At 38.2% G+C, this 26,724-nt stretch overlaps 4 protein-coding genes across 4 annotated transcripts; 3 read left to right on the top strand and 1 right to left on the bottom strand.

Moving 5' to 3' along the window:
* Nucleotides 1-2,603: 2,603 nt before the first annotated feature.
* Nucleotides 2,604-12,615, top strand: LOC112169775. The gene is given in 10 exon segments (XM_024306830.2): nt 2,604-2,872; nt 2,972-5,150; nt 5,153-5,749; nt 6,211-6,352; nt 6,472-6,554; nt 7,711-7,952; nt 8,874-8,960; nt 9,834-9,933; nt 10,310-10,520; nt 10,635-12,615. Coding segments are annotated over 9 exon segments (5,139 nt in total). The 5' UTR covers nt 2,604-2,872; nt 2,972-3,089; the 3' UTR covers nt 12,251-12,615.
* Nucleotides 12,616-13,258: 643 nt separating this feature from the next.
* Nucleotides 13,259-14,748, top strand: LOC112172737 (40S ribosomal protein S18). The gene is made up of 4 exons (XM_024310207.2): nt 13,259-13,411; nt 13,522-13,682; nt 14,098-14,286; nt 14,428-14,748. The coding sequence occupies exons 1-4, from the start codon at nt 13,409-13,411 to the stop codon at nt 14,531-14,533; spliced, it is 459 nt and encodes a 152-aa protein (XP_024165975.1). The 5' UTR covers nt 13,259-13,408; the 3' UTR covers nt 14,534-14,748.
* A 3,662-nt stretch (nt 14,749-18,410) lies between these two features.
* LOC112173876 (transcription repressor OFP12) lies at nt 18,411-19,560 on the bottom strand. The gene has a single exon (XM_024311559.2). The coding sequence runs from the start codon at nt 19,477-19,479 to the stop codon at nt 18,769-18,771; it is 711 nt and encodes a 236-aa protein (XP_024167327.1). The 5' UTR covers nt 19,480-19,560; the 3' UTR covers nt 18,411-18,768.
* A 6,476-nt stretch (nt 19,561-26,036) lies between these two features.
* LOC112171566 (DELLA protein GAIP-B) lies at nt 26,037-26,435 on the top strand. Its single transcript, XM_024308727.1, has one exon. The coding sequence runs from the start codon at nt 26,037-26,039 to the stop codon at nt 26,433-26,435; it is 399 nt and encodes a 132-aa protein (XP_024164495.1).
* Nucleotides 26,436-26,724: the final 289 nt, after the last annotated feature.

The following is a 26,724-nucleotide window of genomic DNA, read 5'->3' as shown; positions in this document are numbered from 1 at the left end:
TCTACCGATTGAGTTTATGGGGAAAACACTATTTACTGTGTTTTTTTTTTTTTAAAGTTTGTTTGTCCTATTTGATATGGTTTATGGGACACATTTAATTATTCAAGGGTATTTTGGTAAAATTAAGAAGGTATACTTAGTTTTTTAAGAATTTAGAAAAGTGAATTAGAGGTTGAATAAGTAGGATATGTCCAATCTAACAAGAACACCCCATACGAATGATTTATTCAAATCATGGGATATGCCGATATGGTTACACTCAAAGAGTAGAGCATCCTGCACAAAATCTGAAGCTTGGTTTAACCAAAGTTGGTTTTCATTCCACTCGAAAGCTAATCCAGCTAATTTGTGAGCAACTCCTAGCTGTTTGAGGAGCATGAGTAATTGTCAACACCTAACCATCGACGCTTCTAACTAGGGTTGTCAATCGGTCGGTTCGAATCGGTTATAGGTATTACCAACTTCAAAACCAAAGCTTTCGGTATCAAAATTGAGCTACCAATTACCAACCAAAATTTTCAGTTTTTAATTATATCTACCAAATTCGATATTTCGGTTTTGGGTATTACCAACTTTAGAACAACTAATTCTTTGTAATATAAATTAGAATGAACAAAAGGGTGTGATGCTAACCTGTAGATTGAAAGGGGGTGCATTCAGCTTCGGTTCAAGTTGGAGTTATTTATTTTTCATTATTAACTATCATTTTTTTTTTGTGAAATATTAACTAGCAATGTAATGACAATTTATTTCGATTCCTCAACAACTGAGAAATATAACAATTATTTTTTCATGAATCAAACTCATGTTCTCCTATTTACGAAATTAAGACTTATGCCCATATGATAGTGAACTCAATTTCCATAATTACTTATTGAAAAAAATATTGTAATATGTACAAATGTGACATGCTGTGTTTTAGGTGCAACTACCTTGCAACTTTGCAAGGCAAATGCCATGGTTACTAAAGACATAAAGTCAAACAGTTCGGGAAGTCGATTGAGTTTGTTAAACCAATGATTGAAATTCCTATTGTACACAAGTCAACAGAAAGTCGTTGAATATGGAACCTGTTTCGTAAACTACGATCATCCTAAATTCTTATTTGTCTTCATATACGACTCTAAGTTAAATCACATTTTTTTATTTTCTTTTGTTTGAAACGTTTTATTACTTAATTGCTATCACCTCAATTGAGGTCCATTTTAATGAAAGATTAATTCATTCAAAAAAAAAAAAAAATTACTTAATTGCTATCATCATCATCATCAAAAAAGATTACTTATATCATCATATTCCATTATACTCTATTGATGTTAGTTTTGGCTTATTTTATTTTTTGTCGTTTGTGTAATATTCCTAATTTGGCTCGTAACAAATTAACAATTCCCTCTTCTGTTTTTCTTTTTCATTTTTCCTTTCTTACAATGATATCAAGTGTTATTTATGTATTGCAATGAAATACATAAATATCAGTGACTACAACAGATAAAAAGAATCACATAAAATCTTGTAAGAGATTTTGAAATCTGAGAATTCAGGTTCTTTTATGTCATTTCTAAATAATAAATTATTCGAACATGTTACTTGAACTCTGAAAACTACTAAGGGATGTTTGGTGGTTACATAAATAATAAAGAAACCGTTGTTTATTTAATTAACAATTAGACTCCAAACACACCATATGAGTGTGGAATTACGTGGGAAGTTATTCCACATAATATCAAGAAAACTACCGCACATATTTTGTTTTTGATTTTTTTTTGTTAAATTTATTTTGTTTTTCTTTTATTTGTGAATTGACTATTTTGTCTTTCTCAAATATGTCAGTTCAAATGTTTTTTTTTAACATTTGAGGGATATTTTAGTAAATTTTTTCTGTTTTGACTGACAAACTCTTTTCTCTTAATAATAGTATAAATAAAACTGTCAATTATGTGCAACAACAACTAGTATCGAAACTCCCACACCTCAATTATGAATTTCGCTCCATTGTTATTACTTTAAAACTTTGCGCCTCATTATAAACAACGCTCCTAAATAAAACCATCATACGACAATCTCCACTATCACAACTACTCGAGTTTGATTTTGATGCCTCTGTTTTAGCGACTGAACTTAATTTACAAGAGGTTTTGACTTACGAAATGCACACATGGTACACTCTTTTTCAGATTGAGAGTGACAAAACCCAGATTTTACAACCTTTACTTCTTTAAAAACAGAGTATGCCAAATAAAAGGCAGATATAAGAAAATTACCGTGGTTTTTGATAAGCAACCTTTGTAACTATTATCCGGTAAGAAATTTTCTGACACAAATACTGAAATACGAGAAGCAAATTTAGCAACAACTCGTTAAAGAAGTCAGACAAGTCCTCAAACTGGAGCATTCTTCTTCGGGTATGAAAGAAACAGTGTGAAGTCAAGAGTATATTGAGATTAAACAAGGCCTTAGGTTTGCGTCTCTCAGAAAACCGATAAGGTCAAAAACGTTGAAACAAATCCCATCTCCCAGTCATATATAATTTTCTTTTTGTGGAGGGAAAAACCAAGAACCAAGAATTTGACCCCATCCTAAATGAATTAATTAAATCATAAATGAGAGAACAAGCAAAGGTAAAGCACCCCTCTCTCTCTCTCTCTAAAACCTTAAAAATCCCCAAAGCCCTCTCACTCTGTCTCTGTCTCTTGTCACGTAACTCCCCTCTTTCTCTCACTCTCTGTCTTTCTGTCTTTTCTCTCGTCAATCCGAAATTTCACAGACGCCGATGTCGGAATCACCGAAGCTCTCTCGGCGCACGTGACTCGCACGGCCTCGTCAGACCTCAGAATTTTCCTGCATTGGCTGACCTCCGTCAGCTGGTGATCTGGTCAGTCTTGTTCTGTTCAAGGACCCCTTTTTCTTTCTCAAATTAAATTAAATTTTTTTTTTTTTTTAAATAATGATTCTTTGTTTTGGTTGGTGTCAGTGCTTTGTTTTAGCTGCAGGGTGTGTGTAATCAAGTACATGGGGGATTGTGGGGTTTGGGTTGAGTGAAGCAATTTGAAGGGGAAAGTGGAACTGGGTTTTTGTGGGTTTTGTTAGAGATGAAAGAGGGGTTGAGATCTGGCAAGTTCAAGGTTGAGAAAGAAAAGGGTTCTTTGAAGCAAACAGTGGTGGGAAACAAAGGGGATGAGGAAACCCCACATTTGGTTTTGGACGGACCGGAATTTGATCATGTGGTTCAGACTGGGAATGGTGGTGGTGTTGTTGAGAGGAAAAAGGTGAATGGTCAAGTGCCAATTGTTGGCAGGGTTCTGCGGTCACGGGTTGTGGCGAATGGTGGTGGTGAGGGAGTAGGGGAGACTGGGAAGAAGAGGAGGTTGGTGGCTAATGGGGATGATAAGAAGGGGAAGGAAGAAAAGGTGGGAGGTCAAGTGGGGATTGCTGGTAGGGTTTTGCGGTCGCGGACTGTGGTCAATGGTGGGGAGATGGAGGATGTGGGAGTTGCGGAGAAAAGGAAGAGGCAGAGGTTGGCTAAGAAGGGTGAAAATGTTGTTGATGATGGTCTTGAGAAGAAGAAGGGGAAGGAAGAGGGGGATGGTAAAGTGCTGAATGCTGGCCGGGTTCTGCGGTCGCGGACTGTGGTGAATGGTGAGTGTGATAAGGCGGAGAGTGGTGGTGATAAGGCAGAGAGTGGTGGTGATATGGCGGAGAGAGGTGGTGATAAGGCGGAGAGTGATGGTGGTAAGGCAGAGAGTAATGGTGATATGGCGGAGAGCGGTGGTGATAAGGCGGAGAGTGCTGGTGGTAAGGCGGAGAGTATGGCGGAGAATGGTGGTGATAAGACAGAGAGTCACGGTAATAAGTCAGAGAGTGATGGTGTTAAGACAGAGAGTAATGGTGATAGGGCAGAGAGTGATAGTGATATGGGTGAGAAAGAAAATGTGGAAGTAGCTGAGTTTGGGAAGAAAAGTAGGTTGGTTGGTAATGGTGGTGGCGTGGAGAAAAAGAAGGTGAAGGAAACAGAGGTGGGTGGTAAAGCTCCAGTTGCTGGTCGGGTTCTGCGGTCACAGACTGTGGTGAATGGTGGATTTATGGCAGAGACTGATGGTGCTCTGGTTAGGGAAAGTAGACAGAAGGATGTGTCTCACAAGAAGTTCAGTGATGTGAAAAATGAAGGACAGGATCAGTTGGTTACAGGGTTTACAAAGAAGTTGAAAGGTAAGCGTGGGAGACCACCCAAGGTGAGAAAAGAAGAAAGTGGGAGGTCGGGTGATGGACTCAGGAAGTTGAAAGGTAAGCGTGGGAGACCACCCAAGGTGAGAAAAGAAGAAAGTGGGAGGTCGAGTGATGGACTCAGGAAGTTGAAAGGTAAGCGTGGGAGACCGGTGAAAAAAGAAAGAGAAGAGATTGATCTCTTGGATGGTCGGCTGAGAAAGAAGTTAAGATCTGGGCAGAATAGTAGTGAGAATTTGAAAGGAAATCTTGACGAGGAAGGAAATGTGTACTTCAAAAGAAAATCGGGTTCAAAGTCACAAGAAGGAGTGAAACCAAGTACAGTAACTAATGATTCATACCTGGAAGGGAAGAGGATTAGGAAAGAATTGGATGTAAAGGCCTCTTCTCAAGTTAAAAGGGATAAAAAAGGAAGATATGTGGAGAGTGAGGACAGTGAGGATGGGGATGAACATAAAGCACAGAAACTAAAACAAAGCGGAGATAATAAACAGAGAAGCAATTCGAAGGATGGCATACGTGAGCTAAAACAGTCAGTGAGTGAAAAAATAGTGAAAATGATTCTGGCTGCAGGCTGGACGGTTGAGCGTAGGCAGAGGAATGGCAGAGAGTACATGGATGCGGTGTATGTATGTCCAGCCGGAAAGACTCACTGGTCAGTAACCAAGGCTTACAATGCTTTTAAAGTGGGTTGTGAAAATGGCGATCCAATGACTTGTAAGGACAGTTTCAAATTTACGCCGATACCACCAGAGGAACTCAGTATGCTACAGAGGATAGTTAATAAAAAGGTGGGGAAATATAAGAAGAAGAAGAAGAAGGGAAAGGGTAAAGGACAGGGAAACAGTAATGGAAAGCAGAAGGCAAAGGATGGGGATGTATCGGATGAAGGGATTGAAGAGAGGAGGAAAAGAAACTGGGTAAGTCACTGAAAGGGAAACATTTGCTTCTTGAGAAGGATGCATCAACAAGTACAGCATGCGAGGGAGAGCTGCGTTTGGTCCAGCGTCAGAAGCGGCAGAAGACTCAGAATAGAAAGCGATGTGCTTTGTTAGTTCGCAACTCTGAGAATGTGGATTCTGAAAATGATGGCTACATACCATATGATGGGAAGAGAACAGTACTTGCCTGGATGGTTGACTTGGGAACCCTGTCACTTAATTCAAAGTTGAAGTACATGAACAAGAGGAAGAGAAAAGTGCTGCTTGAGGGTAAAATTGCAAGAGATGGAATTCATTGTGGTTGCTGTGACAAAACCATCTCACTTTCAGAATTTGTAACTCATACCGGAAGTGATTATTCTGAGCCTCTTAGATATATATTGACAGACTCTGGGTCTTCCCTTTTGCAATGCCTGCTAAACTCATGGAATAAACAGGAAGAGTCTGAACGTCGGGGATTCCACTTTGTAGAGGTTACTAAGGAAGACCCAAATGATGATACATGTGGGATCTGTGGAGATGGAGGAGATTTGATCTGTTGTGACGGTTGTCCATCAACATTCCATAAAAGTTGCTTGGAGATAAAGGTCTGTATTCATTGTCAGCTGGTTATAAAGTGTTCTAATGACATGCATATACATTCCATTTATCTGCGTCTCTTCTGCCTCACAATGCAAATTGTAAATATTGTAGAGGACGGGGTTTTCTGTTCACATTGTGATATATGTAGCATTGTTGAGGTGCCACTTTATCTGATTGCTTGCTGGGATGTACTGAGAGTTAGCTGGAAGCATTTTATTCTTTTCTGTTATAGAATGGGAAGTTTCACTGGTACTTTAATGTCATTAATAAGACGCCTACTCTGACGCTAGAATAACTTGTTTTTGGTTGTCATTCATAGCTCAAGTTATACCTTTCCAATCTAGTTGCTCTACAATAGCATATCATAGAAGTATCCAGAATGGATTGATGTGGCTATAAATTGGAGTTTGTTGATGTCTTGGCATTTATTCTTGTAGATGAGAACTCTAATTCTTAACTTCTGCAGAAGTTCCCATCTGGTGACTGGCACTGTGTATACTGCTCATGCAAATTCTGTGGGATGTTTGATGAGAATATGTGTCAAAGGGACAGTAGTGAGAATGTAGTTGCGTCAGCATTACTTACCTGCCATTTGTGTGAGGAAAAATGTAGTAACTCTACCTCCAAGACCTATTTCTTTCTGTGCTTGATTTTCTTTTCCTTTCATGTCATTATTATTTCCAAAATACCTTTGGCAAAATATGATAGCAAAGTTTTCTTTTTCTAGATCATCGATGCTGTATTCAGGCAAAGGATGCTGTAAATGGTGATTCCAGCAGTCCATCCTTCTGCGCAAAGAATTGCCAAGAGGTATTACATTTGAGATCTGTTGCTGGAACTTTAGTTTGGGATTGTTGATATATGTGTTGGGTTGCTGCATGAATCTGTAGCTTCATTTACTATTTGTTGTAGTATAAGCTATTTGTCTGTCCTGATTTGCAACAGGGTTTAAATGATTTGATAGCTTATCTCTTAATGCTTGAATGGTAGGAAGATATCTGATCATATCTTATGAAGTAATTATTGCAGTATATATGTATATCAGAATACTTAAAGATGCTTGCATGGTGTAAAATGTTGATTTAATTAGGAATACAGGCATTTCAAATATCAAATTTTAATGAGCACATTCAGCTTTTTAATGTGCTCGATGCCAAGAGCATGTCCAATGAAGAAGGGAAGTGAAAAACGTAAAAAATTGTATTTGATGACTTAGGTGGCAAATGGACATTTTGCAAACTTTTACTCCACCCTAAATTTTCTATGCGCATATTTATTTATTATACTTTGTAATGTGGGCCCCACATGACGAGAGAAATGTTGGAGAGTTAAAAATGGCATGCGAAGGTTATGAACTTTTACCAAATAAAGAACTTTCAGGAAAGAGTTGATGCAAGTGACGTCAGCTCCTTTTTTTCTTCTTCTTCTTCTTCTTTAACTTTGCCCAGAAGCTACTCTGATTGACAATGGCTAGAGTTAGTCCAAGTGATTCGTTTTTGATCTTTGGAGATGTATAATCAAAATTTACGTGTTTTGAAGATTTTTGTCTCCAAGATATTTAAGTCGCTATGTAGCCTGGATGTTCTATCATATTCATATGCATGCATGTGGAGAACACAATTGAAATATAACCAGATGTGGGGTACACAATTGAAATACAACCAGATTTGGAGAACACAATCGAAATACAACCAGATTTGGAGAACACTATTGAAATACAACCAGATTTGGATAAACAGTTAGATTTTTAAGAATACTGTGTATCTTCTTGAGTTATAGGCTTGAAAATAGGTTTGAAGTAAAAAAGATGTACATGGTTAGAGAGTGCATTTTTTATTTCCCAAAAGGCAAACCTGTTTCTTTATTTTTGTCCCATTGTTCTTTAATCGGAGAGATTTTCTTTTGATTTTCCTCTAATTTTGTGTTCTCTGTCTATTGTATTAACTGGTAATTTTTGTCATGCCAGCTATTTGTGAAACTGGAGAGGCTTCTTGGAGTTAGACATGAAGTGGAAGAAGGGTTTTCATTGACTCTCCTTCGCCGATTTGATGTGGGTGATACACCACAGAAGGTTGATTGCAACTCAAAGCTAATTGAATGCAATGCCAAACTGGCTGTTGCATTTTTAATAATGGATGAGTGTTTTCTGCCTATGGTTGACCAGAGAAGTGGAGTCAATCTGATCCATAACATTCTCTATAATCGTGGGTAAGCATACTTTAGTCTCTGCTTTGTGTTCTGTTTGGGTGTTAAAAGTACTATCAATTGTTGAACATCAATTATGCCAATTCCAACTCGAAAGCCAAACAAGATAAATAAAAAATGTTACTATGGCGTTCATAATTTATCACCTGTTTAATTGAAGTTTAAAGTTGTTGCTGTTGGAAACATGCACCTAGGTAAAGTGAAGCATGATTTTCTCTAATTGGTGTTTAATGCGTATATGCTACGTCCATTTGAGTGAATTCCAATATCTTTTTTCAGAGTAATTACGCTACTGTCTTAATATCACATCTGAAGCAAATAATATATAAGAATTGTTAATATTTTCTCCAAATCTGCAGTGTAAGACACACGTTTTAAAGTTGTGTTCGTTTTTCTTCAATTAATTTTGCCACAGTAACAGTCTTCCCAGCAAACCTATTAAACTTTTCTTGTACCACAGTTTAATTTTCGGTTAAGGACAAGCTTTAGTAAATGTGTGGAGAACATCTGGGTAGTGAGGAGATGTTCCCTCGTTTGTGTAGCTTTGTATTTTTCTTTTCTCATTCTTACTTTTCTATCATAAGATCTTGTGCAAGCTGCCATTTCTGCATAAATGAAATTTTTTTGTGATATATGCCATTCAAAGGCAGTTTTTGGAGTAGGCCATATGGAAGTCAATATTTTTGTAACTGACATGTATTCTATGAATCTATGTTAGGTATGGAGGTTTAAACATCTTTCTCTTTGTATTTGTCTTTCTTTTTTTCCCTGTCTTTTTCATGGAAAAGTTTGACAGAAGCTTGGAGATTCTTTTTCTTTTTCTTTAAATATATCTTTCGACCTATAGAAAAGATCAATTAACCTGTGGTGTTGTTGATTAAAAGATATTTTGTTTTTGTTCATTTGTTATTTTGCTATTACCAGGTCAAATTTTAACCGATTGAATTATGGTGGTTTCTTCACTGCAATTCTAGAGAGGGGTGATGAGATCATATCTGCCGCAACCATCAGGTATGTGTCTGCCTACATATGCTTTCATAAATTTATTGCTTGCAACTTGCAACAGATTGAATTGGTAGTTTCTTAGTCATCTGCAAATTATTCTAACAAATTAGTTTAGTGTCGACTGCAAATTAAGTCTCACTCATAAGGAAAGAAATCTTGGAGTTGTAAAGCTTTGTTTTCCAATTGCCTTGTTAATATATATATAATTTTTTTTTTTTTTAAATTGCCTTGATCAGTTTAATGGTATCTGTCTTGTAAATGATATCGAGAACGTTGGTGTCTCTCTGACTGCTGTGAACATTAAATTTTTTGCGTAGCCATAGAAATTTCTAGTTGTCAATGCTGATGGTACTTTCATATGCAATCCAGGCAATTCTGGGAGCGATGTAGTTGGTTAAGATTCATATTCCATATTTATTGCCTCCCCTGACCTAATATCAGCTCTTGAATTTTGATATTGTCTTCATCAAGGTTTTGGATTCTGAGTTTCTTTGTTGCTATACATTCAATGCAGAAACTGGGATCTCTCTCTCTCTCTCTGCGCTAAGGATTATTTAATATCCTTTTTAAAAATTTACAAACCTTTTAACAGATTTCATGCTGGATCTGCTTTTGCTGCTCTATAGTGATACAAGATATCCTGATTTATGCTCTTCCTGATTTGCATTGCTCATTTTCATTATACATTGGTTTGTTGATGTGGTTGTGATTGAGATCTTCCTTTAAAGCACAATTGCCTTACTATATCCTTATACCGGAACAGTGCCTCCTTGATTCACCTATATGTTGCTGTAATCCTAAGAATGTGGTAGCATGAATTTGAGAGTGCTTGTATGATATATATATGTTCTGACATTATTTTACTGCTTGGTCAATCAGAATCCATGGAAACTATCTAGCAGAGATGCCATTTATTGGAACCCGCTATATGTATAGGCGTCAAGGAATGTGCCGCCGGCTTCTAAGTGCGATTGAATCTGTAATGTTCATCTCAAATCTATTGCATCTTGCTTGTCTTTACATGTGCTTTAACCTATGACTTAACTTCAAACTTTCTTTTCTTTTTATTTCGGGAGTTGAAAACGTTTTTGCAAGTTGCTGCCTCTTGATTTCACGGATCAAATTATGGTTAAGATTTTCTGGTTTCATAGCTTATGTCTACTCCTCGGTATCTGAAATTATATTTTTCCCTTTTTTTCATTTGAGAACTTGTCATACTATCGTGTTGTTTATTTTATGTCTATTGGAGTAATTAGTTTTGACAATAGCGGGAAAATTCTTCTTTGTCCTTGGTCCTCAGTGTACTGATTCATAGCATTGAATCTCTTTTTATGCCATTTTTGAACCATGATCAGGCTCTCTGCTCTCTGAAAGTTGAAAGATTGGTCATACCTGCAATCTCAGAACTGACAGAAACGTGGACTTCTGTTTTTGGTTTTAAGTCCCTTGAAGAATCAAGTAAGCAGAAGATGAAGAACATGAATATCTTGGTTTTCCCTGGTGTAGATATCTTACAGAAACCATTGTTGAACCAGTTAACAGAAAAAAACGAGAGTCCTGTGAAAGGTACTTTGTAATGCAGTATTATGTGTGTGTGAAATGCTTGTGTGAGTCTGGTACATTCTTCTGTCTACTGTATGTTGTTGGTATAATGTATATGCGATATGTTTTCTCTTGCAGGTTTGAGTTTTGCCAATCTCGAGCATCACAAAACCATTAAGGATGTGGTATGTAATACTGAAGAGGGACGTTTGGCTCGAACTGACAGTGAAGCAACTGCACCTTGTGTGCATGAAGGAAATGATGAGCTTGCTGCTGTTCAATCCAGCACACAGCTTCTCTGTGATGTTTCTCGTGATAATCTGGAGAGCAAGACCAATACCATCCCAATTCCTACTGATTCAGTGTGTGATGTTCTTGAACCAACCAAAGAGATAAATGAATGCCAAAATTCTGCCTCTGTTGCTGATGTGAGGGCATTGGAATTGGTCACCAAACAGAACCAGCCGGAGCTGTTATGCGATACTGCTGAGGGTTTCTTGGCTGGATCAGATGCTGAGGCAACTGCATCCTTTAAACACAAGGCAAATGATGAACTTGTTGCTGTTCAATCTGATACACAGCTTCCTTCTGGTGTTTCACATGATAATGTGGAGGGGGAAAACAATTCTATGACAATTCCTACTGGTCCAATTATTGATGCTCATGAACAAACTGAAGATACACAGCTTCTTTGTGGTGTTTCTCATGATAACCGGGAGGTAAACAATACTCTGACAATTCCTACTGATTCAATTAGTGACGGTCATGAACAAACTGAAGAGAGAAATGAACATCAAAATTCAGACTCTGTTCCTGATGTCAAGGAAGTGGAATTGGGCACCAAACAGAACCAATATAGCATGTCTAAAGTGGAAAGGAAATCTGATCTTCATCCTGAAGGTACTGATTCTGCTATAGAAGTTCGTTGTGCTTTAGGGGAGGGTACTGAAAACATTGACCGTAAGGTGAGAATGGAACCTGACATCGTTAAACCCTTTGCTTCATATGAAGAATTTTTTTGCCCATGTACTGAAAATAATGCTACTGAACTGCAGAATGTATCTTTAGTTCATGAAGCCAACGTTTCCAGTGAAAATAGTGTTCGCACTGGTTCAGAGATTACAACTCAGATATCTCATGATGCAAGGGACCATAGGCATTATGATTCTCAACATCTGCAGGTTGAAGGATCTATTTTCTGTTCAGATGAAAAGCTGCTTGAGACTTTTGAAGTGGAGAATAACCATTCTTTTATTCAGCACACTTCTATAGTGACTGAAGGGGTGCATCCAGAATCTATCAAGTGTTCCGACTCTAGAATTCTGACCAAAACTGGCAAGGTAGCCAGTGATGGATTTCACCAGGCTGCTGCGTTGACTCATGAAGAAGCAGATGATTCTAAAGGTCATTCTACAACTTTGCTGTTTGGTAGCAGCATTATTTGTACCTCTGGCAATGGGAAGAACACTCACAAAGTTGTCTCAACTCCAGCTGACAACAATTCTCATCCTTCTTGTGGGGCTAATATCAATAGTAATGGGAATTCCAATGCCCCTGATGTCCCTGGTGTCTACTTCACTTCCAATGGCGCTCATATGAGCACCAAGTCCTTGCAGCAATCTGATTTTGATTCTGATATTGATAATAACAGTATCAGACAGCCCAACTCGAGCAATACATGTGCATCTGGTGGGGGCAACTCCTTTGGTCCTTCAGAGGTGACAATTTTATCAAACCAGGGCCAGGCTAGTTGATCTTATGTTTATACACTGACAGGAGGCTTCTGGTAGCAGTCTCTAACAGGAGAGTAACGTTATTGAAAAATTGATAGCTCATTTTTGTTGTTGTTAGAAGAAAAGAACTACAGTTTTCGGTTCCTCATTGTTAGGTGGTGAAACGTCAAACACCTGGTTATGGTCGTTTTCATATCATTCCCATCGTAGTGTTGGAAGTAAATATATAATTCCGTTACCCATACACAGTTGCTAGCTTAGTGCAGTGGCAGGATTAGAAGTTAGACGCCTTGGAGGGCTGTGTTTCTTTGGCCTCTAGGTGCTTTTTGTATATGAAAACTATCCATTGCTTGAACTTGAAAACAGAACTTCATTCTTATGCTTTATTACCTCGTTGAAGTTTTCTTTCTTCTCTCTTTACCCTACTTTATCACATCACTGTGATAAACTCGTAACAAGGTGGTTCCAGGCGAACAAGTTCCCCTCCCAACGGTTGCTTAAGTTTGGTTTCTATGAAAAGTGTCAAAATCATTAGAGCTCTACGGTTTAGGGTTTGACAACACAAAATGGATCATAATATTCGAGATTATGTTGCGATCTTAACCTCAGATTTTTAAGAACTGGTTGAAGTCTTTATTTTTTTATTTTATTTTATTTTTTATCGATATCACACAATTTCTAGAAAAGTTTTTATTGGTATATAGGCTAATTCGTTTCGGGAGGTTATGTCAAAAGTCAAAACGCTTTATTCCCTCTGATTATTAAGAATAGATTGAAATTTAACTCAGCTGATTGGCGGGATTCAAACCTGGGTGTGGGATTTCGGAGGCTCTTACCAACTCGACCACCACAGGTGGTTGGGTTGAAGTTACTTACATGGCCATGATCGCTGAAATTAAAACCGCGGAGAGCCGGAGATTAAATTAAAACACAGTGTAACTAAGTAGAACATTAAAATGATGCCGAAAACTAAAGAAAATAGTTGGGCCATTTTGGATGGGCTAAATCTTATAATGGGGTCAGACCTTGGCCCGTGAAGGTCAGTTTTAACTAGGAGTATATAAAGCATTTATCAAAAGGTGGAAGCCGCTAATATTATTAGGGTTTTCTACTACCGCCTTCAAGCTCTCTCACACAGGCAAGGAGCTGCTCAGAGCCTCAAGATCCAAAACCCTAGCCATGGTCATCTCTCATTCTCTCTCGCTGTATCTTTATCTCTATGCTTCGCTAAATTTGAACTTGGAACTGTTTTTGCCTAATTTGTTGAACTGTTTGGGAATCGGAAAATGCAGTCGCTCGTTGCCAACGAAGAATTCCAGCACATTCTGCGTGTGCTCAACACCAACGTCGATGGGAAGCAGAAGATCATGTTTGCCATGACCTCCATCAAAGGTATTGGCCGCCGTTTGGCCAATATCGTCTGCAAAAAGGCCGATGTCGACATGAACAAGAGGTAACCTTTCTCATCAATACCTCTCCAATTTCATTTCATTGATTGTGTATGATATTAAGAAACAAGTTTCTCTTGTTTGAAAGAGATACCGGTTTCTCGATTATTTGTTGATGTTAGTGTAAGCCGGACCAATTTTGCTGAAATTTGTTAGCTACTTAATGGAGTTAAAAGTTGCAATGAGCATATTTGATGGTAGAATGTGTTATCTAAGCGATAGATTAGTTGCTCCTAGTCGTATTTCCAATGCATTATATGTGTTATGCGTTCTAATACAAATTCAACTGTATCAGTTTTGCTATCTGTTTGCAATGTAGTGGTGATGATTCATAAAAAATAAAAAAAACTGAATTTTTATTGGTCATTTTAGCCTGTGTTACCTTGGGATGTTGGGTTTGATGTGGTTATGTCGTTGCAGAGCTGGTGAACTATCTGCTGCTGAGATTGATAACCTCATGACAATTGTTGGGAATCCTCGCCAGTTCAAAATTCCAGATTGGTTTTTGAACAGGAAGAAGGATTACAAGGATGGCAGGTATTCCCAAGTTGTTGCCAATGCTTTGGACATGAAGCTGAGAGATGATCTCGAGCGGTTGAAGAAGATCAGGTTTGGTTTTAACTTCTGACTAGCTTTATTGGGAAAAGTTATATTTTTGATGTGTTTTGTTCCTGTAATAATGTTGCATTTCTTGAACTGCTTCTCGAATTGCTTGAAGAGTGTTGTGATGATTCTTTTCGACCGTGACAGGAACCACCGTGGTCTTCGTCACTACTGGGGCCTTCGGGTACGTGGGCAGCACACCAAGACTACTGGTCGCAGGGGGAAGACTGTTGGTGTCTCCAAGAAGCGATAATCTGCTTGCACTTAACCCTTCTTATGGCCCTTCCTGGATATTTAGCTTGAAAATTTTGCTGCTTTAGTATATCTGGCAATATTATTTGAGTTATGAACCATCATATTCTGGATTATTTCCTGGTTGCATTTTGTATTGTTAACTCTTCCTATTTTTCTTTTCATTGCAATGATGATGTTTTATACTCTTAAGCACCTTGTTTTTTCTACTATTCATTCTTCCTATATCCCATCATTAATTACAAATGTATCGCCCACTTTTGTAAGTAGAATACTATGGTATTGAAATGAAAGAACCCTTGATGTTACGTTTTTCTCACATCTCTCCAGAACTGAAGAGTGGGAAAGTAAATTTCAGACCAGTCCTCCCCCTTCCCCTTCTCATTCTCCTCCTCCTCCGAATGCCAAATCTAGGTCACCCTGATCTTGATCTTTGGATTTGAAAATCTGGGGCACAGCACCCTGGGTTTCATGTTTCCTCAGCCTCTGCCACATTTCAGTCCTCCCCCTTCCCCTTCTCCTTCTCCGAATCCCAAATCTAGATCACCTTGATCTGGATCTATGGGTTTGAGAATCTGGGGCACAACACCCACCCCGGGACCTGAGTTTCATGTTTCCTCAGCCTCTGCATTTTCTGTCCTCGATCCTTCCATTGTCCTCTTGCACTCCAATCTGCCATCCCCACTACCTCCCCTTATGTGATGAAATGTCAACCCTTCCCTTTGGATCGATGTCTAGTAGATGAAATTTGGTTTCTGATCTAGTGTAAGTTAACCCAGCTGTAACCCAGCTGAAGGAGTTGGCAGCAAAGTCTTCTTCACGATGGCCTGTGGCTGCGTGTTTGATGGATGGCGATTGGAAGAGGTTGCGATTTGGGGTGTTGTGTATTCTGTGTTTTTGTTATAGTGTTTATACTACTGTATAGGTTCCCTTGTGGGCGGTCAATAAGTCCCTACTCCAACAGATCTTTCTGCCCAGGTAAGGTTTCAAATCGCGCATTCATGCCGGATTCTTTCAGTCGGAGAACATTGTCTGAGGTTGGTGATGCTGCGAATCAACATGTATTGTCACATGTGACTAATGAGGGCGAGGTGACGACTTGGTCCCAAAGTTATTCCACCAAAGCCTTGAGTTGTATTGGAATGCCAACGTTTATTTCCTAATTGCATCGTCAGCTTGTCTGATTATACGGCCCTCCCCTTCTCCGGCTTGTCGACTGATGAAGACATTAGTCCTGCGCTCAGCCACTATGTAATTAATAAATTTTGATGATAAAAAAAAAAATATATATATATATATCATATATATATGTGAAAATTTTGGTTTCCCTCTATGATCAGCAAAACAACAACTATCTCAACACATTCAATCTGCAACAGAGTCCTAACCCATTAAAACATGTCCACTGTAATTTTGTGTTTATTTTTCTCATTACATGCCAAGTCCTGTGATTGGAATTGATATACACATGGTTGGTTGTAACGTTCCTATCAGAGTATCAGTATGATATGACTGATCAGTCTTGGTTTTAACATTAGCTTAAACCCAGAACAACAACGAATCGCAGGTCTCAATTTGATCCCTGTTTCCAAACATGCGTGACGCAATTGTAAAATCTGGTCTCTTTTCAAGCCAAGAAAGGAACAAAAAAAGGTGCCCCGTTTATATGATTTGAGATTGTTTAGTAATCATGTTAGTTTGAATTCTGATCCACGGGCACTTGTAAATAGAACCAATCTAAATCACTTGCAGTCCAATTTTGTTTCACACGGTTTCGATTCATGAGTTCCATTATTCCATTATTCCATTCAAGTAAAGGCGTTACGGTTGAAGGCTTGAGGCAATTGTAAAATCTGGTCTCTCTTGTTCATTCCTAGGTTTAGGGCAAGCTAGATCTACTTTCCTATCATCAGTTGGATGAATCCATTTCTATGGCATGGCGGAGATATACAACTAGTGATGATGATGACTTAACCGTTGGTCAAGTAGTTTGGGTGAGAATAATTTATGTTACTTTAATTTTTGAGAATTGAGTGTTTTATAGTGCTCCGGAGTATTGAAACTAAACTTTAAAGACTTGAATTATTAGAATAACTCAATATAATATAAAACATACCACAAAAATTGAGTGATCTAACTGTTTATATATTTAAATATTCATTTTCCGGAACCCTATTTAACATCATAGAACACCATATCATGACCCAAAGAAATATATAAAACACCATATCATGCCCCAAAGAAATAAAGGATTTGGAAATTTGCAATATGCCAATCAACTAGTGGAGAGTCCACACTGATTTTTGACTATTGAGGAATAGGGGTGAGTGAGAAGTCGGGTAGAATGGACAAGACCTATTAGATTGCTCGTCGCCTCGTCCTATACACCCTAACATGATGGATTTCCAATCTGTCCTCACCTTCAAGTTGAACAATTAATATTCAGACTTCTGCAGAAACACATTGAGGAACAAGAAAATAAAAAATAAATTAGAGACAAAAACAAGATTCCCTGATCCCTTCTTTGCTTTGGTACTACTGGCTTATTCATATATTTTTTGTCCGAGTTCGAAGACTTTACCGATCAAAAACGAGGGAAGACCCACCACTGAGCTCTCACTGCACCGTCTTGTTTCTTAATCTAATTTGTCATTTGGCTAATTGGCTCAGTTCTTGCATTGTTTTATTACTCCCCAGTAAATCAGGATCCTTTATTATCCATTATCACAGACATTTGGAGTTTTATATTGGGGGATTCTTATCTAACTAGCTTAATTAAGAATCAATGGGCGCACAAGGTTTCCCAACTACCCTTGAAGTTTAGGATTTATAGTTCTTAATTTAGAAAGCTAAAAGGGACAGGTTGGATGCATTGCAAATCTAACTAACCAAGCAAAACCATCGAAGCTGAATGGGTTAGGACTTGGCATTACAGGACTTGGCAGTGAATTGTATTAAGAAATAGTGTTATTGCTTGAAAAGTTGGAGTGTGACTCCACGTCCAAACCGAACCATATCATCCATCACATATAAAGAGGAAGTGATATTCGGCTAACTGATGGGACTAAATTAACTTTGAATTTGCTCTTATTGTCTTGGCGTGGAGGTGTGAAGCTTCCAGCGGTTTGTTTTTCTTTCTTCAAAGTTAATCAACTTTGCTTAGAGTAAACCACGGTGTATATAATAGCATTAACCTGTTTGTTTATTTCCAACAAAATTAAACTTATCTTTCAATTTTGAAAAGTACGGATTTGTCTTGATTTCCAACTTTGAAAGTAAATTTGTTTTTGCTTGTAATTCATGAAATAAGTTACTTTAAAAAATCATCATTTCATAAATCAAATGCAAGTAGCTAGATGATCAGAGACAAAAAAAGAAGAAGGAATAATCTTAAGTGAGCTGCTATGTTAATTTATTCATATCAGTTACTAATAACATGGTAAATGTATGGTTTTCGGTTTTCCATGGTAGTTTGTAATATGAATGGAAAATGTTATGTCATTTGATTGGTACTTTGGTAGAGCAGAGGCGATAGCTCCAACCGACTAGCGGCCCCGATAACAGTTTATCGCGTTATGCATTAGCTAGTTACATCTTATACACCACGTCAGCTTGTTGCATCTTATACAACACCGAATTCACCCTATATCGATACATGACATAATAGTCTCATCAAAGACTTTCTTGATATAACGACAACTGGATCGGAGTATACACCGGAAAAGTCATCTACAAGGGCTTCTTTGGTCTAACCTAACTTAGTAGTCGTTAGGCATTGAACTCTCTGATAGAATGTGTAACTAGGTTCTAATCTTGTGATCGAGTACTAATGCACAAGTACACCACTTCACATGTTAACGTTAGACCAACCCCACTTGTAAGCCTAAAAAGTTCCATTATTGCCACTTTTCCCATGCTACAAAAAACATGAATCATAATTGGAGGAGGTTGTACTTCCTGCACTTTCCCAACCTAGCCTGCAGCCTGCCTAGGCTAAGTAGCCTTGTTATAAGCTACAGTGCTACACACTGCCAATTTTCATTTTCCCAACAAAATCTAACATATAATATTGAACCTGAAATGAACTACTCAGAAGTCAGAACCATATATGCATAGATAGAAACAAGGACCAGAGAAGATGACGGACAAGGTCACAAGCTTGATGTGATTCATAACAAGAATAAAGTTGATCTCATAATGTATTACATTTTACTGCTCCATAATAACACACATGATTTAACTGCACCGGGAAATCTCGCAGACGCCGGCGGTGAAGTCGGGATCTTTGGGGGAGGGGAGGAGGCTGACAAGGAGATCGGAAAATGCGCCGATGATGAACTTGTGAGTGCTCTTAGGGTTGAGCGCGAGATAACACAAGAGCAGCTCATGCAGGAACTCCCAGTTAGATTTGATCTTCACGCTCTCGTCCTCGGTCTGGTGCTCGCGCGCCTCCACCATCTCCTGCATGGAGCGCCGGAAGTCGAGGTAGGGGTCAGGCGAGTACGTGGGGACCGCCACGCTGTTGTGCTTGAAGGGCGCGTGGAGGTCCGAGGAAGACGACGTGGAGGAGGAGGAGGACTGGTCGACAATGGAGTTAGAGCGGCCGGGGGAGGAAAAGAAGAACCGCTGGGACGCGAAGACGGTGGCGAAGTCGGCGGCGGTGTCGGTGTCGTTTTCGGTTTCGGAGGTGGAAAGATCGGAGGACTTGATGGAGCAGGAGGTGGTGGCGGAGTCGAAGCAGGCGTGGTCTCCGTCGTAGAGGGAGTTGAAGTTTTTTATCAGAGTTGAGGATGACGTGGCGGTGGAGCCGGAGCCGGAGGCGGTGGCGGTGGAGGTGGTTGTTGGTAAAGAACGGTGATCGTCGATGGGAGGGGATTGGAGAGTCAACAGTGGCCGTTTGATCTTTGTGAAGCAGAGATTTAAGTTCCTTCCTAGCGTGCTCGGCATTCTGAGGAGGAGGAAGACAGAGAAAGTGAGAGAGAAAGGAGGAGTGGGAGATTTACAAGAACTGGAGTTGGAGTTCTTCTGGTCTGGTCTAATATATAAATATATATTATATATATATATATATATATTTATATCTCCAAACACATTCTATTGGTGTGGATAATTACGTGGAAAATTATTCCACATAATAGAATGTGGAGAAAATTGCTGCAAATATTTTGTGTTTGATTTTTTTTTTGTTAAATTTCTTTTGTTTTTCTTTTATTTGTGAATTGACTATTTTGTTTTTCTCAAATATTTCAATTTAAATGTTTTTAATATTTAAGGGATATTTTAGTAAATTTTTTCTTTTTTGGTTGACAAACTCTCTTCTTTTAATAATAGTATAGATATCTTTTCAAAAAAATAATAATAATAGTATAGATATCTATTAAAAAAACGTATAGATATATGTTTTTTTTTTTTAAGAATAAAAAAAAATTATAAATTAAAATCTCTAAAGTAATTAAAGTTTACAATGTCAAATAACAAGGCCGAAGAGGCTTCTTTTGAGACCATATTGGTCCAAGTTACTACATCATGAGACATTGAGACTTATATCCTAGATTTGTTATTACATCTGCTACAAAGTTCGATTCTCTTAAGGTATGTCTAAACGAAATTGAATGGAAAAGAGAAGCGAGTCATTTAAATATATGTTTAGTGGTGGTATTGGTACTTTGAGACACTAACAAAATAATACTTTTTATATAGAAAAATTAGAATTTTATGATTGGGTAGGTCCTTTGTAGCTGATTTCATAATACAAATGACTTGCCCAAAAATTTAAGTAACTTGACCACCTAAAAATAGGAAGTAAATAACCGAAGATTCATGAATTTTCTCAGTGAAAATAGGAGGTGAGATATTTCAACAAATGACGAAAATTTAGTTTAATTTTGAACGAAAAACTCGATCAGACTAATATTCCAGATCTAGATTGAATCATAATGATGAATGAATTTACATAATCTTTTATAACAAAAACACAACTATCGCATCTAAATACTAGTTCTCAATCAACTGAGTGTTAGGATCAGAAACAACGCGGCTACTATGAAAAACCATCTGTTTACAACCATCAAGCCTCACAACTAGCAAACCCGCCGATCCGCGAATTACATCGAGGCGGACCTCCAAGTTCTAGACCATCGTTCCACCAAAAAACGCACCCATCCACCAACACAACTATGCAACGTCGGTATATGATACCAACTGTTAATGTCGTTCATATTTATATTCAATTTTATTCTTTTGCAAAGGATTATATTTAAAATCTCAATTAACTCCATCAAGTAAAGTTTGTTATGAATTACAAATACCAGGTTCACAATTACCCCTTTCAAAGTTGGATTTATACATGTAGAAAAAGGCATATTGTCTATACTAAACGCAAATCAAAGAAGAAAGTGATGGATCAAGTGGTTATCATTATCCTACACTCTTCAAATTCGGACCTGTCCTATTACGAGGTCCCACAATTCTGGTAAAATATCTATGACGTCCCATAATTTCTGTATTCATCCATCTCTCGCATTCTATCAATCTATCTCCCCCAAACTGAACTAAACTAAACCAATTTGTACTTCGAAGAAGCAAATCCTTGGGTGTTTTTCTTCTGTGTTAAATTTAATACACGAGTGAAGGTGAGGGTTTAGGGAAGTTGGGGATGGTGGTGGGTATGTACTTATATATGATATATATACAAGGATGGTTCAACCAAAAATTAGCCTCGAAACCAAATTTGGGCAGACCATGCACATGGTGGGGTGCTTATCACTCTATCAATGCATGGTTGGGATTTGATACATAGAGGCATAGAGCCAAATATCCAACTAACAGTTTGCTTCAACTTCTTCATCATTATCAAGAGTGAAATCTACTCTACCATTTCTGTTACCCATAAACATCCAAACCCCCTTATTTCCCGACCAAGTAATAACTAATATCTACACGTACATTTTTATCATACATGCCTTGCATATTCACTTGTCAAATCCTAGCTCGGTAGCTCGGAAAAATTATATTCTTCAAAGATAATAAATGAATGACCAAAGAAAGAAGAAGAAGAAGAAGATTGGTATATGATAGCTCCATAAAGAGCTATAAAAGATGTGTCTAAAAAGTGGATTTACTTTTTAATTTTAGTGAGGACACGTCCATTGCAATGCCAGAGAGAGCAAAGCAACCGGTAGTGTGTGACTTATTTGAAGAAAAACAAGCCAATAGTGTATGAAAAATCAACATCAACTCTGAGCTAGAATCACCGAGTGTACGTAAATGATCGGATGGATCACATTCATGAGTCCTTTAGGAGGATTCAGTGCACCGACGTGCACTTGCACCGACATAAATGGATGGTTAGATTATATTAAATACACTCTTAGATTATTAATAAAAATATTAATTATAAATATTAAGGGTTGAGATCGTCTTATAAGTGTTGAGTTATTTGCACCATTGGTGCATAGAATAATTTCCATAACTACTATATCTATCTTCTTCTTTTTTTATTATTATTTTTTTTTATAGAATAACTACTATATCTATCTATTCATGCGTTTTCCGCATAATTACATCATTGCTTTAGTCTAAACGCTGCGTTTAGACACTCAGAATCTAAAAGTGACTTTGACTAATTAGTATATATAAAATGGGATAGTACTTGGCTGACCAGGTGTGGTTAGCACCTCCTGAACAGGTTTTGGGATGTCCTTCTAAGAAGTTTACACGTGTCCCTTCTTTATTTTCTACTTTGATCTTTTTTATCTATCTTCAAGCATCAAGCTAGCAAAAACAATCCTAAAGCACAGATCTAGCCTTCAACATGCCACATTTTCACTTAACGACTTTCTTGTCTAAACAGTTACTTTTCAGGGCGGAACCACTGCTGTTCTAGGCTTTAGAAAAGTAATCTTTAGCGTGATGAATGGTAAGATAATCAGATAAAATTGCATAAACAAAAAACAAACAAATATTATGACAGTGTACTGGGCTCACACAGAATTTATTTATACAAACATGAATACAGTTAAAAATCAAGAGCCTCACTCTTAGGTAAACAGCTAAAAGCTATTTAGTTACGTATAGTAGAGCTCAAAAACACTTACTTGAAGTAAAAGCACACTTCACACTAGACAGGAAGGAAAGAGCACACTCCTACTTATGGCTTTCTTATTTCTTGAGAGAAGACTCTTCTCGTCAGTTTTCTGATCTAGAACTAATTTGAAAATTTTCTGATGCTCACAAGCTGAACTTAAGGCTCCTTATATAGGGAGCGGAACTCAAATTAGAATTCAAAACATAAAAATGTACAGGACAGTTCCATCCTTTTCTGCTCTCGTGAGTGCTCTAGATAATTGAGGTCAAACAGCGAAAAGCAGATTCTTTCAGGTGAAATGTTTTTCACCTTCTCTTTTTGAAAAGCAAAATCATCTTTAGGGAAACTGCCAAAGTTGCTTTCGGTGCTTTTTACACTTTTGCTTCACATGTTTTCGTCCGTTTCAGAATTGTAGCCAAGGACAAAAGAGCTGTTTTCCATCCTGGTTTTAGTTCCATTTTCTTCCACATCAGTATCTTCATACATCTTGTAGTGGTTGTCATTTTCAATCTTCTCGATCCACTGAAAACATGCTAACATGGAGTCTATCTCTTTTCTCTTGAGAGATAGGAAGAGGTCACTACTGATAACATCAAGATGATCGTATGCAATAACAATGATTTTTTCTCCTGCTGCCAGGAATGTATTTTCTGTATCTTTTTCGATGATCTTTTTGATATATTCGAGTGCCATGGCCTTCATCCAAGGAATGCTAGAGTTTGGTTGGCCATTGTATCCAACACATGCAGGGTGAAGATACTTTCCTTGAATAATTCTCACATAATGATATGGAGAAATATAATCAACTTCTCTATTAGTCTTCTGAATCCACTCTGGAGGAGTAGATCTGAATTTCAGTATGAGGATACAGTCATTTTTTCTGACGTTCTTGACTGTATTGACTATGAGGGGTGGCAAACCCTAAAGATCATCATTTGTTTTAGTCCAGAGATTGTGGACAAAACCATTTTCAACAAGCCAAAGCTTGTGTTGTTGAGGATGTTTACTCTAAACATTGACGACATATCTTCCAACATAAGGTCCAGGGACAGTGAAGAGAGTTGGGGGCAGACATGATTCAGAATTCTTATTCCCAATAAGATTATGAAATTCGAACCACTCTAATTCTTTCAGTGCTATAATAGGAATTCTAGCACTCTCAAGACCTTCGAGATACTGGATTTTCTCATTATGGACAGCACTCTGCTGTGTATTTCCATAAACTTCTTCGAACTGTGGTCTACCATTTTCATGGAGTTCTTCAGCTAACGCGAACAGAGCTAGGAACATGATGCCATTGTTTCTTTCCTGAAAGGCGAATAAGAGGTTATCTAGAATTGTCTTCTGATGGTATGCTAGCCTCCTGCCAGTTCTGAACACAGGATCAACAAAGGTTTTTAGTTCGTAATTAAAAACATTTATAACTCCATTTGGAGTAGATTTGCTTTTTGGCAGAGCAACAGCCTTCAACGGTCTTGATGAGCCTTTACCGTCTGCCTTTTAAGACGGGCTAGCCAATCCTTTACCCTAGGATTGATCAGTTGTGGCTAGTCCTTTTGGACCTAGCAGAAATATTTTGAGGATTTTTTCTTTAGGATCCTTAGTAGCTTCATGATCTTTCCCAGTTCTTCTGTTTCTGGGATTGCGACATTTGTCGTCATCTCTTCGGCTGAACATTGTCATTTCTCTAGTTAGGGCGTCTGGAAGATAGTTCTTGTTTCCTACAATTAACTTAACATTATAATCATATTGGTTAAGAAATAATTGCCAGTTTGCTAATCTTCCTCTATCAGCAGCTTTGTCAAGTTTAAAATTTTTAAAATTCTATACTCTGGCACAATCGATGCGGAACAGTAAAAGTTTTTCCAAGAAAAGCTTGAGAATTTAAAATCGTTTTGTTGACAGCCAAAATTTCTTTTTCTCTTGTTGGATAATTATGTTCTGCAGGGCTGAACTTGCCACTACAAAATTTACAGATCTTCTCAATGTTAGTTCTAGGCGTTTTTGCCAGAACAACACTAGACCAGTAATTATCACTAGCATCTGTTTGGAGAATGATTTCATCGTTTTCTTCTGGTTGTTGGAGAGGAGGGAGATTTTTGCAGAGAGCTTTTATCTGCTGCACAATCTTTTCATCATCTTCTATGAAGTTCCATTTTCTTTTGGAACTTGTTTTAGGAGATAACATTGCTATTAGTCCTGATATTTTGGGAATGAAATCCCTTCCATAGTTGATATATAACTCCTAAGAATCTCTCTAGACTCTTAGCATCAGGAATTTTATCTGGGAATTTCCAGATTTTCTCAAGGATGTGTGGTTGGAGTTTTATCACTCCATTATTGATGTTTATTCCAAGGAAATCGACTTCATCTAGGATAAAGAAGATTTTCTTCTCCCCTAAAATGATTCCATGCTGAACTATCAGCTTTACAACCTCATGGAGGTGTTTCATGTGTTCTTCTATGTTTTTGGATAAGACAAGAATGTCATCAATGTAGACGACACATAATTCAGCAACATGTTTGAAGATGTCATCCATCTTTCTCTGGAAGATTGAAGGGGCTTGTTTTAGACCAAAGACATTACTAACCATTCGTAATGCCCTTGTGGTGTTTCAAATGCAGTGAGAGGAACACTATCTGGATGCATCTTGACTTGCCAAAAACCCGACTTTGCATCGAATTTTGAAAAGACTTTAGCTCTTCTGAGCTGGTTGATCAGTACTCTTACTTAAGCAATTTGATAACCGTCTTTAACAGTCTTTTTATTGACATCTTTGTAGTCAATTACCATTCTAGCTTTTCCTCTGAGATTTTTTGCATGATTCCTCACGTAGAAAGCTGGGACATGATGAGGGCTAGTGGATGGTTGAATTAAGGACTAAATTCAGTTTGACCCTCAATTTGGACAAAATGTCCAAACTACCCTGTTTTAAACAAACAGTACTACTCCTTCCAATTTCCACTGCTTCGCTTCTTCTTCTTCACATAATCCAGTCACTCTTTCACTCTCGCACTCACTCATTCATACTCTCTTACATGAGCAGAGGCAATAGAGTGGGAACCAAGGACAAAAGCCATCGCTAGTTATGAATCCCAGTACGGACCCACCACCACCACAAAACCCGCCTGTTTTGTCCCTCATGCCTCTACGAACGACTCGCCGTTTTGCACCCTTCAGAAGCCTAGAATTCACTTTTCATGTGTTATGTGTTTCCATAGTTAATATAGAGCAGTTATCAGCAGAACATAAAGTGGTATATCAAAGATACAAGAACAACACAAAGATGGAGATGGAGATAGTTACCAAGAAAATCATTGTTGTCGAGGGCTCTAGCATCAACAAGAATAACTTCCAAGTGTTTCTCGATGCATGATCGGATTAACCTCTATTGATTTTGCCAATCAAACCATGAACATGGAGAACAAATCTCTGAGCCCACGAACCCAGTTCGAGGACTGCTCGTCTTCCAATTACGACCTCAAAGCCATACCTGGAAAAACCATTTTCAACAAAACCCAGTTCGATTCTTCCCCCAGAGACCCGAAACGACTCAAACCCTCTTCAGATTTCTCCTCCACCACCACCACCTTCTATCTCCAACCCGTCTCCCTCCTCCTCACCTATGAGTCAACACGCTCGGTGGTAGTTGTCGACTCGCAAGAGAACGGAGTCAGACTCGTCCACGGTCTGCACCAAAGCACTTTCGAAGGCACGCTGAGGGAGCAACAGGCCTTGCTGGAGTTGGAAGACACGCTGAAGATGCTGAGGAGGGAGAAGGAGGTGCTGAGGAACATGCTCAGTTACTTGACGTAGTCATCTTCTTGATGGGATCTAATTTCCAGTGAGGTCTGATTGCAATGCCAGATTTGTGTAAAATCTTTCAATTTTGCTCTATATTTTTACATTCTTAATCGAGGATTGGGGATTGGTGGGTATTTCGGAATTGGGATCGGCGGAGACTGGAGACGACATTGGGATTTAGGTCAGGTTAATTTGAAGGGAGAAAGGAAAAGAGATGGAAGCCAGCCTAATGTTTTTTTTAAAAAAATCTTTTTATTGCGAAATGTCTGTTTTGCCCTTCATGTGGGCCCTTATGTCAGTG

The sequence above is a fragment of the Rosa chinensis genome, chromosome 6 (assembly GCF_002994745.2).
Source record: "Rosa chinensis cultivar Old Blush chromosome 6, RchiOBHm-V2, whole genome shotgun sequence".
Lineage (NCBI taxonomy): Eukaryota > Viridiplantae > Streptophyta > Magnoliopsida > Rosales > Rosaceae > Rosa > Rosa chinensis.
This window is presented reverse-complemented; position numbering and strand designations above follow the sequence as displayed.

What these genes read in the sequence shown, in the direction of transcription:
- LOC112172737 (XM_024310207.2), top strand. An exon ending in GATGTCGACATGAACAAGAG is followed by an intron (nt 13,683 to 14,097) that starts GTAACCTTTCTC and finishes ATGTCGTTGCAG; the next exon opens with AGCTGGTGAACTATCTGCTG. An exon ending in GAGCGGTTGAAGAAGATCAG is followed by an intron (nt 14,287 to 14,427) that starts GTTTGGTTTTAA and finishes CGACCGTGACAG; the next exon opens with GAACCACCGTGGTCTTCGTC.
- LOC112173876 (XM_024311559.2), bottom strand. Translation starts at nt 19,479, where the DNA reads ATGCCGAGCACGCTAGGAAGGAACTTAAATCTCTGCTTCACAAAGATC.
- LOC112171566 (XM_024308727.1), top strand. Translation starts at nt 26,037, where the DNA reads ATGGAGAACAAATCTCTGAGCCCACGAACCCAGTTCGAGGACTGCTCG.